This window comes from Lampris incognitus, chromosome 6 (genome assembly GCF_029633865.1).
Source record: "Lampris incognitus isolate fLamInc1 chromosome 6, fLamInc1.hap2, whole genome shotgun sequence".
In the NCBI taxonomy this organism is placed as follows: domain Eukaryota; kingdom Metazoa; phylum Chordata; class Actinopteri; order Lampriformes; family Lampridae; genus Lampris; species Lampris incognitus.
The window spans coordinates 69,638,960-69,653,244 of NC_079216.1; the positions used below are offsets into that span (position 1 = coordinate 69,638,960).

At 43.4% G+C, this 14,285-nt stretch overlaps 1 protein-coding gene across 1 annotated transcript; it reads right to left on the reverse strand.

Moving 5' to 3' along the window:
* Nucleotides 1–1,752: 1,752 nt before the first annotated feature.
* On the reverse strand, nucleotides 1,753–11,327 carry fbxo31 (F-box protein 31). The gene is made up of 9 exons (XM_056281762.1): nucleotides 10,787–11,327; nucleotides 9,941–10,012; nucleotides 8,408–8,484; nucleotides 7,492–7,659; nucleotides 5,603–5,677; nucleotides 5,364–5,473; nucleotides 4,937–5,090; nucleotides 4,156–4,526; nucleotides 1,753–3,736 (listed from the first exon to the last, which is right to left on the reverse strand). Exons 1-9 carry the CDS (start codon nucleotides 11,211–11,213, stop codon nucleotides 3,514–3,516), a joined length of 1,677 nt encoding a protein of 558 aa, XP_056137737.1. The 5' UTR covers nucleotides 11,214–11,327; the 3' UTR covers nucleotides 1,753–3,513.
* Between the last annotated feature and the right edge of the window lie 2,958 nt (nucleotides 11,328–14,285).

Sequence of the window (14,285 nt, forward strand, 5' to 3'; positions counted from 1 at the left end):
GCAGCTCGTCTGGTGTTCAACCGCCCTAAGTTGTCCCACACAACTCCCCTTCTCATGTCCCTACACTGGCTCCCAGTAGCTGCTCGCATCCAGTTTAAGACTCTGGTGCTAGCCTACAGGGCAGTGAAAGGAACAGCACCTTCCTATCTCCAGGCCATGGTCAAGCCCTACACCCCCGCCCGACCACTTCGCTCTGCTGCCTCGGGACGCCTGGTTGCCCCATCGCTCAGAGGCCCTTGCTGCCGATCTACCCGGTCACGGCTCTTTTCTGTCCTGGCCCCACAGTGGTGGAAGGAACTCCCCACTGATGTCAGGACAGCGGAGTCGCTGCCCATCTTTCGGCGCAGGTTGAAAACTCACCTCTTTAAGAACTACTACCCTGTTACTTGTTCTTAGCACTTATTGTATTCACTCATTAAAAAAAAAATCTCTTTCTTGCACTTTTACTTTAGCACTGGTTTTGCTCTTATATGCTTGTTTAGATGCACTTATGACCTCTGATGACCAGTAGTTCTCCTGATTTCCTACGTTAAATGCATTTATTGTTCGTCGCTTTGGATAAAAGCATCGGCTAAATGACTGTAATGTAATCTAATGTAATGTGTGGTAACAGTATTGCACAAATTCTGAACAAATTGAACCTTGGTAATGCAATAAGTCTGGTTTTCAGTCTTTTGCAAGGTGACTGCATGACTCTCATGACAACTTCATATGGAGTGTCACTCATTGCAGCAAAGTGTCTGACAAAATATTTTTTTACAGTCCTCGTCTCAGCGTCACAGAATGATGAAAAGGTTAATGAGAGTAATAATATGACTTTTGCTGTGGTCAAAAAAAAAAAAGCATGGAAAAAATATCTGTATTTTTTCCACGCTTTGTGCCCACTATGTTGGGTGTATGAAACAGGATATCTGGGGTAATAATTTAAACTTTGCAGTTTATTGGATTATTTTGTTTTGGGTTCCTTTCTTTCACAGGGGCCAGTTGTCGATAAAAAGGTTAAAAAGGACGATAAAAAGGTTAAAAGTTTATCTTTGTTCTTTGTTGTACAGCAGAATTGAATCTGAGACGGTGAAACGAAGGGTTGTTCAGAGCAGTGTTTTCCAACCCAGTCCTCAAGGACCCTCTATCCTGCAGATTTTCATTGTAACCCTGCATCGGTAGCCCTGCTTGTACTTACTCAACCAATCATCTCATAGCACTTAATTATGCAAGGTGTGCAACATCTGACGTTAATTCATTGCTGATTGGTTGAATAACTACAAACAGGTACCTATTCAGGGTTGCAAAGAAAATCTGCAGGATAGGGGGTCCTTGAGGACTGGATTGGGAAACACTGGTTTAGAGGACCCACGTTTTTTGAATTGGGGAAACTCTGGGATGGTGGTGTAGCTACAGTATGGAGCAGACTACATTCACAGAAGGAAGATACAGATGAAAAAGGCCCATCTAATACTCAAACCCTCCAAGACGTGATTTAGGTTTGTTAACAGATGTAATGAAGTCAATATATTTCTCGTGAACCTTTAAGAGAGTTTGCTATTGATATTTGTTATCAGTTGATCCAAATAAAGTTCTAGTGTGGGACTGAGGTAAAGCAGCAACAGAGGACATTATGGAAACAGAAACACCATTTTAGGAGATCAGGGGATTGCCACAACACTTTCTGAAACATGATTTCATGTGCAACAGCTGTGCACCTTACATATGATTTTTATGCAACAACAAAGACAGGACAAAGACTTTCTATTTTGGTCTCTTTTATTACTGAGAAGAGCGCTTAAGCTGCAAAGCTCCCTGAAGTCAGATGTGAGCAGTTCAATAGGGCAAACTTTGTTAGTTTCCTGCAAAATCAGGCTGATCAGAATATTACAAAGCACAACTTTTCAAAGGCAAATAAACAGCTGAGTAAAAGATGGAGGAAGAAAGAGGGTTTACAACAGACAAGACAAGAGTTAAACAAATGAATCAAATGAGACCCAAATAAAATGTATGAAGGCTTAAATAGACATTGTTCATTATTACGTATTTTATTACCTATGCACAGTTTTTGCAAATGTTAGTAAAGCTGCAGTCTGTTACAAAAGTGCTGGCCAGTGGTTTGAATGTTTTGCTATACTGCCCAGAAAAGTGCACTTGGAGTAAGAGAGCTACTGGGCACCTCCATCAGGCCACGATAAAACACACAGACACTTACTTTGTACTTTGAGATACACCTTGAGCTGTTGGGTTACATAATATTGGCAAGCCTGGTAGAACTTGCAAATGAACTGGAATGCCATAGGGATGTGCTTTGCAGGTAACAAGCTAGAAAAACCTAAAGTCGGCAATTTTCAAACGATGACAAATTATACATTTCAAGGGAAGAAGCATCCAGTCCACACCATGAGTATGTAAGCACAGAAAGCTCATGATTTTGATACGTGGATTAAAACAAGCTTCCTTACACATCGATTGGGCTACTATAATTTTATTGCAATCTCTTTGCAACTTTTACAAAGTGGTGTTATTGGTGGCCTGATGATGATGAACCATTACATGTCATGGACAGACATCTTTACAGCTCCTGTGCAAAGGGCAATAAGATATGTCTACCAAGTATTGGCCGATGTGGTTACCCTTTGTGATAAGACAGCATGAGCTTACTTGTCAGCTGGTAGAAAATAGTACAATTCTTATGTCATTCTTTCTATTTGATAGAAGTATTTAACAGAAATGTGATTAAATTCTGCACATGGCCTATTGTGTAATATCAATAAACTTGTTGATTTCTGGTATACTTTCATTGACTGAGTGGCAATGAGTAAAAGCACCTGAGATGCAGTCTGTGACGTCCTTAAAGCAACAAACTAAATTAAAAAGCAAGGTGCACGCTAATTTACAAAAAATAAAATTATTTCATCATGATGTAATCATGGTTCTAAGTACAATGCAATTACACTCAAATAAAAAATGCAGCATGCAATTAAATATATGGGCATTAAAATAATTATAGTACCATTTAATAGAATATATAGGACACCTCTTTCCTCTTCAAGCACTGTGTGGTAAAAGACATGGTGTAAATGTTAGAATCAGAGGCACATACAGTTTGCTCCCTAATAAGTGACTTGACATAATAAGTGCTACTCCTCTTGTTCTGGTGGGAATAGATAAATAAATAAAAAGGTAGTGAGGAAACATTTTTCGTCATGTGATCTGTTAGCATGCTGCACCAGATTAAGAGGTCATATTGATCAGAGGTGATAAAAGTCACTGGAGACCATTCAAAGTGCATGTGTGGGAACAGGAGAAAGAATGTGCTGGAACAAGAAAACATTACTACAGCAGCTTCGTTTGACTGCTGATTCCGTGTTTTTTAAGATTACAGGAGGTTTTAGATAGAATCAGGGCGATTAAGATAAATATCTATGGTGATAGTGGTTATTGTGGAAGGAGACAGATGATTTGTGTTAACTCCATGTTTTATGCATCCTGTTGAATGAAGAGAATCTATGCAACTTCATGGTTGGATCAGGATGTCCAGGACTGCATGTTACGTAACATGGCCTCGAAACGCTCCATGTTTGGGGCATGAGCATGGGCTAGGTGGTCAGTCAGGCGACTGTATAGACTGAAGGATTTCAAATGCAGCCAGATGAAACCGAAGCGGTCCTCATCAAATAGCACAAACAGCCCTGGGGTGCGCTCTGGACTTGTGAAACCATGGCCGGCAATCAGGCCTGTACCATAGAAGCTAAAATGACAAGTAAATCAACTGATCAGTAAACAGATATTTTGTTGGTTGTGAATCTAAGGGCTGAAGCATGGCAATACAGTTCATCAGGCAGGAAGAATTACATGAACTAAAATCATAATGTAGAAAATTAAAGTACACTTGTTATAGGTGGCTACATTAACCAATATGCGTGTTCAATCAATCAATCAATCAATCAGTCAAGTTGCATTTTATACAGCGCTTTTCTAGATGCAACAGCCACTCAAAGCGCTTTGGCACATGGAAATCATTCGCTCTGAAACCACAATAGTGATTCAGACTTAAAAAGGCCTCATACTGCTATAACAGCCTGGTCATGAGAATCAAAAGGATTCCTAATGTCTATTTGTGGGCTTCAAATGTATTTGTTCGGTTGCTTTGTCTGCAATATGACTCACCACTTCTTGGAGGTGCGAGGATATACCTCGTTGCGAGCCATAACCCCCAGGGGCAGGATGAAGGGTTGGACATCAGGGGTATTGGGGCTGTTGTTGGGACCAGATTGGCAGTCCTCTGAATTGACTACAGAGCCTGCTTTTACCCCTTCTGCTGCAGTGGCACCACCACAGGCCCCTTCTGCTGCCTCTTGAGGGCTGGTGGAAATTTCCTTGGCCTTTTGCTCTGCCTCTCTCTGCATTTCCTCATGCACTCCTAGCACCAGACGAGACAGCTCCTCTATACTGCGCTGGCGCTCCAAGTCTGGAAGAACCACGGGCCGGGTCAGGTCTATATCCAGTGTTAGCTGCCCTGCAGGGACATTAGGGTCTCCCTGTGGGAAAAGATGAAATATCAGTGTGCACAACTAGTTGTTGTATTAGGTAGGGCAAATCTACCAGGCCAGAAAACAAGGTAAAGAACTGAATGAGGCGATCCATTACAAATGTGCTAGATGATGAAGCCAGACAGTTTTACACTAAGGTCCAGCAATAATTACATTGAGAGCCATGACCAACTACTTCGCTGAAGAACAGGCAAGCTAATAAATGCTTGGTTAAAAGTTCTTACTTTGACAAATGCAAATTAATTTATTAGGTCATTACAGTGAGCACAATCAAGAAGGTAGTTGACCTTGTCTTGATAGAAGTTTGTGAATTGAGCTTTGTCTGTAGGTAAGCTATGTTTGTAACTTTTTTCTCTTTCACACTTTCCATTAAATTAATGCTTAGTATCGAGACTAACAGTGAGCTTAGTGGCTCTCGCAGCATTCCCGTGGAAACTCAGCATAACAATCTCCAGGCCATGGCTGCCGTAAGTGCCCTTGAAAAGGCCTGGCTGCAGCAAGTCTGAGGGCAGCTGTGGAGGCAGGTAGATCCGCCGGTATGTCAGGCAGTTACTGTCAAAACATAGAATAGTGACATCAAGATTTACTTTATTGAGGCCAGAGCTATGAGGGCAAAAAAGATGCTGTCTAAATGAAATCAACCATAGATTCAACCCATTTCTGAAACCAGTTATCCGTCTGAGACTTGCTGTCTCTGAAGAGAATATGTAAATTACATGTTCATTTTCTAAAACTTTTGTAGTTATGGATGTTTTATAAACAATGTTCCCTGATACTGGCTGGCTTAAAGACAATGAGTATGAACTAGATGAAATGGAGACCCACTCATATTGGCTGGTATAAATGAACTTCATGAGGATAAGCTCCTGCATGTGCTCATGGAAGATGTCCTCCAATGTCCGCCCCCACTCTTCCTCCAACCATGTCCTAAACTCCTAAACACACACACACACACACACACACACACACAGAAAAAAGCAAAATTATTATGATTACAAAACAAAACTGGCATTTCCAACTCCCCAAATATGCCAATAGTGGCAGAGCCCTGCATGCACCCTTACCTCCTGCCTGCCACCTGGCATGCGATGGTGGTCGGTCTGGTTACATTTGGTTGAAAACTCGTCCTTTTTCACTGTCTGAAATTATGTAAATACAGGCTTAATTAGACACAAAAGAATAGCAACTATCAATACATAGATCTGGATCGATATATTGATTCAATGATACAACGATCCAATATCATCAATGCAAAGGGAAAACATCGATCCACATCATCATCATCTTTGCACGCCTCGGTTGTGAACATTTTAAAGCTCAATGTCTCTAAACCACTGAGCACACAGACAGAACCTCATAAATCCACGGTGATGAAGCAGAGATGTGCATGGTTTATGTTGACAATGGAAAGGTCATCCAGGGCTCTTTCTGATAAAAAACACATTTGCACTTAAACATAAGAAATGTGGCACTTTGTAGTGAACAACAGAAAGAATAGATTGTTTTTCATTTAAATGTCTGGAAGACCTCAGTAGTAAAATTGTCAAATCATATTTTAGCTGCTTTATGTAAGTTGATATAAATGCAACTGATTGTCAAAGAAGGTTGAATCAGTTCATCTGGACACGTTTATTGACAGAAACGTTTCATCATCATCTAAGTGACCTCTTCAGTCTCACCTGACTCTAGGTGTCCCCAACTTTTATAAACAATACAGTGACTGCAGGTGTCCCCACCCTTATAAACAATACAGTGACTGCAGGTATCCCCACCCTTATAAACAATACAGTGGCTGCAGGTGTCCCCACCCTTATAAACAATACAGTGACTGCAGGTGTCCCACCCTTACAAACAATACATTGACTGCAGGTACCCCACCCTTATTAACAATAAAGTGGCATAACGACCCAAACAAACGACCAGTTTCATATGCAAACATGGACGTTACCATGAACTACAGTTTCTATGGCCAACTGTACTATTCACAGACTGATTATGTTAAATGGGAATATGATCCGTCATATTGATCGCAGGCCCCTGATTAGAATAAAATCGAAATCATATTGTGGTGGACTTTGTGATATCAGCAAATACCATATCGTTGTCCAAAGAATCGATATAATATCATATTGTGATGAAAATTGTGATTTACACCCCTCATAAGAACTACTTCCTCCTGACAGGTATCCGGAAGAGAGACCATACATATTACCCCTATACTGGCCTCATTCCACTGGCTGCCTGTGCGGTTCAGAATAGATTTTTAGGTTCTCCTGTTTGTTTATAAAGCCCTAAATGGGCTGTTCCCCTCCTATATCGCAGACCTTTTAACCCTCTATTCCACCTCCAAGTCCCTCAGGTTGGCTGACTTGGGACTCCAGGCTGTCCCTTGATCTAAACTGAAGCTCAGGGCTGACCATGCCTTTGCAGTTGCAGCCCCCAGACTGTGGCGCAGCATTCCCCTCCATATCAGATCTGGCCCCTCCATCCACTCTTTTACATCCCAGCTCAAAACGTACTTTTATTCACTAGCATTCGAATCCTCCTGATGTGGCTGATTTCTGGCTTGTGCCTGTGCCCATGTGTTGTTATTCGTGCCTACGAGTTATGTGCCTTGTTGTCTATGTCGGTGTTTCTTGTATCTGTGTTTTAGCTACCTGATCTGGTCTGCACAGCAATTTGGTCAAAGTGAGTTACTTTTAAATGTGCTTTATAAATAAAGTTGACTTGATTTGATTACTTTAATAACCTACTACCTCACAGCTGAGTGGCATCAGTGATGAAATGCTTGAGTCCAGAGATACCTTCCAAATTCTATGGAGAAGTTATTGTGTTTTAGGCCACAGGTATTGTCTTTAGTGCTATGATGCCAATTTCCACAATGCTTTCTTTTATGTGGGGGATCATTTTTATGGGCACTTACCAATAAAATGAGTTTTGAGTGAAGACTAACCTGGATGTCTCCTTTGTGAGGGCCCTTGTGTCCGTACATACATTCCACTGAAGCTTTTTTGCTCTCCCACATGTGGATACGGAAAAGTGGCCGTCGTCTCATGGGGTCCTCCACACGAGGGTCATGAGGTGGCAAGTACATCCAGCCAATGATGAAAATCCCATCAACCTGAAACAAGACACTTGTTTTGAGGGCCGAACAGACGTTTTCATCCATGAGCCAAAGTACCCAGTGTAATCTATGAACCCACTTGTCCGCTTTCACCAAAGTTTACCCAATTAAAATTGTCTTTAAAATGGAAGGGATGGTCCAGGTAGTGCAGCGGTGTATCCCGTTGCCTACCAACACAGGGATCACCAGTTCGAATCCCCATGTTACCTCCAGCTTGGTTGGGCGTCCCTACAGACACAATTGACCGTGTCTGCGAGTGGGAAGCCGGATGTGGGTGCGTGTCCTGGCCGCTGCACTAGCGCCTCCTCTGGTCGGTCGGGGTGCCTGTTCAGGGGGGAGGGGGAACTGAGGGGAACAGCATGATCCTCCCATGTGCTACGTCCCCCTGGTGAAACTCTTCACTGTCAGGTGAAAAGAAGCGGCTGGTGACTCCACATGTATGGGAGGAGGCATGTGGTAGTCTGCAGTCCTCCCCGGATCGGCAGAGGGGGTGGAGCAGCGACCGGGATGGTTTGGATGAGTGGGGTAGTTGGCCAAGTACAATTGGGGAGAAAAAAAGGGGGGGTGGAAGGGGGACAGTGTTCACTTACCGTCACAGTGAGCTATACTCTGAAATTGTGGTCAGTGAACATACAGATTTGTCATCATCCATGAATATGTTGCAAAAATGTTGAATATGTAAAAATATTGGCTTCAAACAAAATAAAAACTTTGCGGTTCGCAGGTAGATTTTATATGTACTCACCACAACATTGAGTAGTCCACCGTACGGTCCTATATCAGGCTGCCAGAGACCTAAGATATGTCGATATGGGTGAAGCACTGCAACATAAAAATAAGAATACCAAACCTTCAAATTACTTTGATTCGTTTCTTTGATGCCATTCACAACACTAAGTGTATGTAGAGAAAAAAAAGAAGAAAAAATGCATTACCCAAACATAATGACATTTGGATTAAAGACAAAAAACATGATAAGCAAGATTAATTGGTACAGTATCCCTGAAGTGATAAGGGCTGCGATTAGGTAACCACTCACAGCTGCATTTAGTACACTCAATGCACTTTTAAAGCCACTATACGCGACAGCCAACTGTGAACCATCTCTGTGCAAAAATCTGTAACCTGTGCATCCATTTGGAAGAAAGTATACAGCAATCACAGCCCAAAAGCCCAAAAATCTGAACAACAGACGCAGTACACAGGGTATCCCAACTTCCATTTCCGAGTGGAATGAAAACATAAACACGCCAAGAAGGATCGCTACATACTCTTTGACTGTGTAAGATTCATGATGTTGCTATAAACTTTGCTTAAGAGCTAGGTTAGAAGTTATCTTACACGCAGCCCCACATGCTGTTGTCAACAAATGGCCTTTATGTTGAGGCACAGTACATACAGTACATGTAAACATTAGATTAGATTAGATTAGATTAGATTCAACTTTATTGTCACTGCACAGAGTAAAAAAATACTAAAGACAATGAAATGCATTTGGTATTTAACCAGAAAGTGCAAAATAGTACAGTAAAGTGCAAGGTGTAATGTATACGAGTGTACAGCGGTCATACGGAATGTCAATAAATATGAATATACAGCATGTAATGAATAATGTACAGTATGTATACAGTATATACATCTATACAGCAGTAGCAAACATCCCTATAGTCCATGTGCTCGTAGTCAGGAAGGAGCTTCCTAAAGCGACCGGACATCACTTGATGGTTGATAGCTGGACAGGTTACACTGCAGAGTTTGGTGAAGCTCAGGAGGTGAAGACGGGCTGAGAGATCTCCTGTACTCTTATGAAATGCAGTAGTGTGCCCGAAATAATTAAAAGATCACACCGACAACATCTTAGTGATGATGCAAGGGAGGGTTTTTTTAGCAATAGTTTGGCACTGACAAATGCAGAAACCTCTAAAACTGCAAAATCCATGGTAAAAGCACACATCACAAAATTCAAGTTACAATATGAAGACTCTAAAAAACAGGAGCGCAAAGAAAATGTCCAAGTCAAAGAGCAGTTTGACAGTTAAATACCTAGCTGATGGCAAATAAGTTGGGTGGACAGTGCAGTGTTGTAAAGACAGGAAAAGCAGCAGAAGCCTAATATCCCGAGCCCCCTTTATGACTGTCATGAAGATACTTTGGCAGAAACGCAGACTACTAAGAAATAAGGAAAAACATTTGGTAGAGGAGGAATGTGGAAAGTGCTCGACTAAAGAAAGGGGCGAATCTCTGGTGAAGGTATCTTTGACTTTCTTTTAAAACTCACGTTTAACGTATAGGTCCCGGTTGGATACCCCTCCGGCCTCCATCTTCCGCAGGTCCTCCTTCATGCCAAATTCTATGGAGGAAAACGAACAAAATATGGCAAGGATTTGTAGGGCAGAGCAGAGATATGAAACCGGATGCCAGATTTCTTCAAATGGGTTAGTGGATCATGTGAATGTTGCTGCACGTCTCAGAATAAAACTCCTTCAACAAGGGACCAACTGGCTAAATATTACCCAGTTCTGAAATGATGTCAAAGGTGATGCAAAACAATAAGGAACAAAGCAGTCAGGTAATGCTACATGTAGAGATTAAACCACCAAGCACAAAACCACTACACTCAGTAGGTCTATGCTGAGTAACCCAGGTCCACTTTGATTGTCTTTATGCAAGAAGGAAGCAGCTCAGTTGCCATTTTGTCTGTTTAAATTAATCAACAGATGTGCTTACATTACTTGTGCCTTTTGAACTATACTCCCTACCAGGAAGGCCGACATAAGCCCACTTATGCAGGCCTTGCATATAGCTTTGGATATGTGCAATGACTGGTTAGCACAATGACTTCACATTTGAGCAAATAAAATTTAGTGGTTCCAGTACAGATCAATATCAAAGCTTTTAAGGAAATTGATATGGGAACAAATGCAAAGTGCTTAGTGCAAACAGTCTGCATTCAAGAAAGAGCCGATCCAACACCTTCCGGTACTATCAAAACAGAACACCATATAACCAACAACTGTACGTTTGATTTCTTTAATCTACCGGTTAAAAGTGGCTACACTGCAAATGGACGATGGCGACCTGGCTGATGAATGCTGAACGTTCATACGGACGGAGCATTATTTACCCTCCATGCATCGCCTTCTCCAAATGGTTTCTGTGTTGAGGATTTGCCTGAATTTCTTGCAGACGAGGGCAACATTTGGTAGAGCTGTACCGGGTAATAATGAGAAGATTTCCACTAAAAGCTCCGGGGGTAGATCCAGTAAGGACTGTGGGTTCGGAGGTCCTGTGTTGGCACGATCCACCCAGCCATGTGTGTTGACATTAGCGCTGGCATATTCCGGCAAAGCGTCACTAGGCCCTGCGGTGGCAGAGCAGCCCTCCAGGCCGCCACAGCCATTGTCGGCTTGCTTATGCCCCACAATCCGCTCCTCTTCTTCCTCGTCCATATCCAAATCCGAATCGCTTCCCTGAACGTCCTGATTATGTCGCTGTCGCCGCCTGCACCTCCGCGACTGACCCACTCCGCAGAGCCTGGCGCACACAGCCATCCGTAGTCACCAGAGAGGGAACATTACATCACCACAACAAACGTCCGAACTGCGGGCTGAGCCGTCAGCCCGCCCCTCCACGCATGCGCGGAGACGTTGCTTTTGAGGACCAGTGAGCAGGCGTATCACAGCCGGTCCTCGCGCGGCAACGTAATCGTCATCCTGTTCTCGAGTTCAGGTTGTTTTATTTGTCAAATGCGCAACAACACAACTGTCAACAGTACGTCTGTCGCCAGCTTCCAATGCTGTGATTGCAATTATTCCCCAACCCTCTGCGAACAGAACACATGGGCACGGTAACTAGTTAATGGTCACACCCATATTGGCATATATGAAACTGGTCGTTGGTTTCGGTCCTTATGCTACTGTATTGTACCTGTATTGTTCCTGTTGCAACTCGAATATTAAATCCTTCATCGTGTTTTTTTTATCAGATTGTTTTATTGTCTGTTGGAAGTGATGGGGGTTATATTTGCCCTTTTCCCTTCCTTTTCTTGTCTGTGAATGTCCTCATTCATCCAGGTCATGGTTATCCAAAGGAGTTGAATCAAGTGCAAGTGGAATTGGTATGTATCCGTGAAGACGTTTCGCCTCTCATTCGAGGGGCTTCCTCAGTTCGTGCCTTTCTTGCTAGACCAAGCTAGTCTGGCTAGACCAAGCTAGTCTGCCTGGCTGCTGATGAGACTCAGCATTTATCCTCTAGGAGTCGTTGTCAGAGCTATAGATGTTCATGGCTAAACGTCTTCACGGATATATACCAAGTCCAGTTGCACTTGATTCAACTCCTTTGGACTTCCTTTTCTTACATACGTGGACAGGTTTTCATTCAGAGATGACTGGATGCGTTAAGCAGTTTTTATAAGAGGACGTCACTGTGAGGTGCGGGTGCGTCCCCTGGAGTTAATTAAAGGCGGCCGTTTGCATAAATACGCCTCAAGATACGGTTAGGCCTCAAGATACGCCATTTTGACCGTGCTGTTCAGGACACTACAAGTTCACCCCTTTCCAGCTCAAGACCATCAAATCTAAACTGAACTAGCTTACCAAGACGGAGCACGCCGCTTACGGGAGCTGAGACCCATATGGCCGAGGCCTTGTCGTAGGGACCTCTCATAGATGCGAGTTTCATGACATGTGTTTTACGACAGTTGCTACCGTAAGTGGGAGTTGCCGAAAAGTAGTCAGTACATTACACACGGATGTTGATTGTTTGAGCTAGTGGTGAGTAAAGACGAGGCATACTCCAAGTTAACAGTTAATGGGCTTTAGTGTCGAACTGTAAGTATCAACAATACAGAGATGAACTGACGCACGCAGGAGACTGCGTGCCTTACGTAACATTGATTACAGCTAACATCCACTGGGTGGTGCTATAATACCACCCGTAACATCTCCCTTTCCTTTAAGTAAACAAAACACTTCTTGAAATAACAACTTGTGAACTTCACCCAAGACATGGTTATATCTATACTTGGCACAAAAAGTAAGGAAATGTGTGTTTGGTAGATGATGTCTTTGTTGTAACAACGCTTCTTGGCAATAAATCTTATACCACTGGAAAGCCTGTTTATTTCCCTTTTAAATGGTGCCAGGAATGGTGCAAGGAACATGCATTTGTGGGATGAGCAGCAGAGCTGAGTATGTGGGTTGCGCCCATAAAAAAAATTGCCAAATCTTCTCTGCCAATGCCAAACAGCTTATTTTGCTGTTGCTATTGTCTCTTGTTTTGAGCTGCTGGTACCCCAGGTGCTGACAATCAGATGCCTGATATAAGATTTATTGCCAAGAAGCATTGTTACAACAAAGAAATAATCTACCAAACACACATTTCATTACTTTTTGTGCTAAGTTTAGATCTCAAAAACAGTTAAACAGCCTGTCTATCTCCCCCCGCCCCTTCCCTTCAGCCACTATCCCCAGACTGCCTAAACACTGAACATTAGAACCAGTCCATGTGACCTCATAGGTTTGGTCTGTTGAGAGGCCATATCTGATGGCCATATTGAGAGAGAGCAGGGGAATGGGGTGACGATGGGACAGCAGAGGTGTCCAAAGTCTGTGGTGGGCCCGGAGCCCGTGGACTGCTGTAGAGCCTGCTGGGAGAGGGTTGAGGAGAGAACATGCATGCCCTCTCACCCTCCGTCATTTCTCTGTGGCTGAGACCCCCTGCATTCAGATGAAGGCCCCTCTGTGCCAGCCCTAGGGTTTTGTGATGGCCTTGGCTCTGCCATACGTAGATCGACTCAATTGCGACGATACAAGGAGCCCTCGACCTCTACCAGATATGACCGTGGGGCCACTTTCTGCAGACACACTCCCCATCGCCAGATGCCAGTCCTGTCCCCTGGTAGTGGTTTCATCCGAACTGCTTCTCCCACTGCGAGCTCAGGTAAGTCCTTAGCAGTCCTGTCGTAGATGAGTTTCGAGATTTGTTTCCTGTGCCGCAGTTTGTCTACAACATCCGTAATGACACGTGGCTGAAGAAGTGCATCAACCAGTGGCAGAGCTGACTTCAAACGCTGTGACATCAGTCGTTGGGCAGGACTGCTGTCCATACCCTCCGTTGGGGTGTTTCTCCATTGTAAGATTGCCTCCCAGGCATCCTCGCCATCCTGTAGTGCTTTCTTGCACAGGTTCATGGCGATTTTGACCGCTGCTTCCGCCTTCCCGTTGGCCTTGGGATGTCTTGGTGAGGAGGTGATATGGTCAAACCCCAACTCCACAGCGAATTGGCGGAACTGAGTACAGGCGAACTGGGGCCCGTTGTCAGAAATGACCCTGTCAGGTTGCCTATAATGAGCAAATTGAGAATACCATAATTTTATTGTTGTCTCTGCACTAAGGTCTGGCAGAACATCAGTCTCCCAGAAATCCTAGTAGTGATCAACTACCATCAGAAAGTCTTTCCCACTGTGTTGGAAAAGATCCAGACTTATGATTTGCCAGGGGCATGTGGGCAGTTCATGGCTCAGCATTGTCTCCTTTTAATGGTCAATCGGACACTCATTGCATGTAGAGCATTTACTGACATAATTCTTGATTTCGCTCTGCATTCCAGGTCAGTATATGGTC

Bases quoted from the DNA above. Each gene is read 5' to 3' on its own strand.
- fbxo31 (XM_056281762.1), bottom strand. From the start codon at position 11,213: ATGGCTGTGTGCGCCAGGCTCTGCGGAGTGGGTCAGTCGCGGAGGTGC. The intron at 10,013-10,786 runs GTAAATAATGCT...TTTCCTCCATAG, and splicing joins GAGAAGGCGATGCATGGAGG to AATTTGGCATGAAGGAGGAC. The intron at 7,660-8,407 runs GTGAGTACATAT...GTCTTGTTTCAG, and splicing joins GTGGACTACTCAATGTTGTG to GTTGATGGGATTTTCATCAT.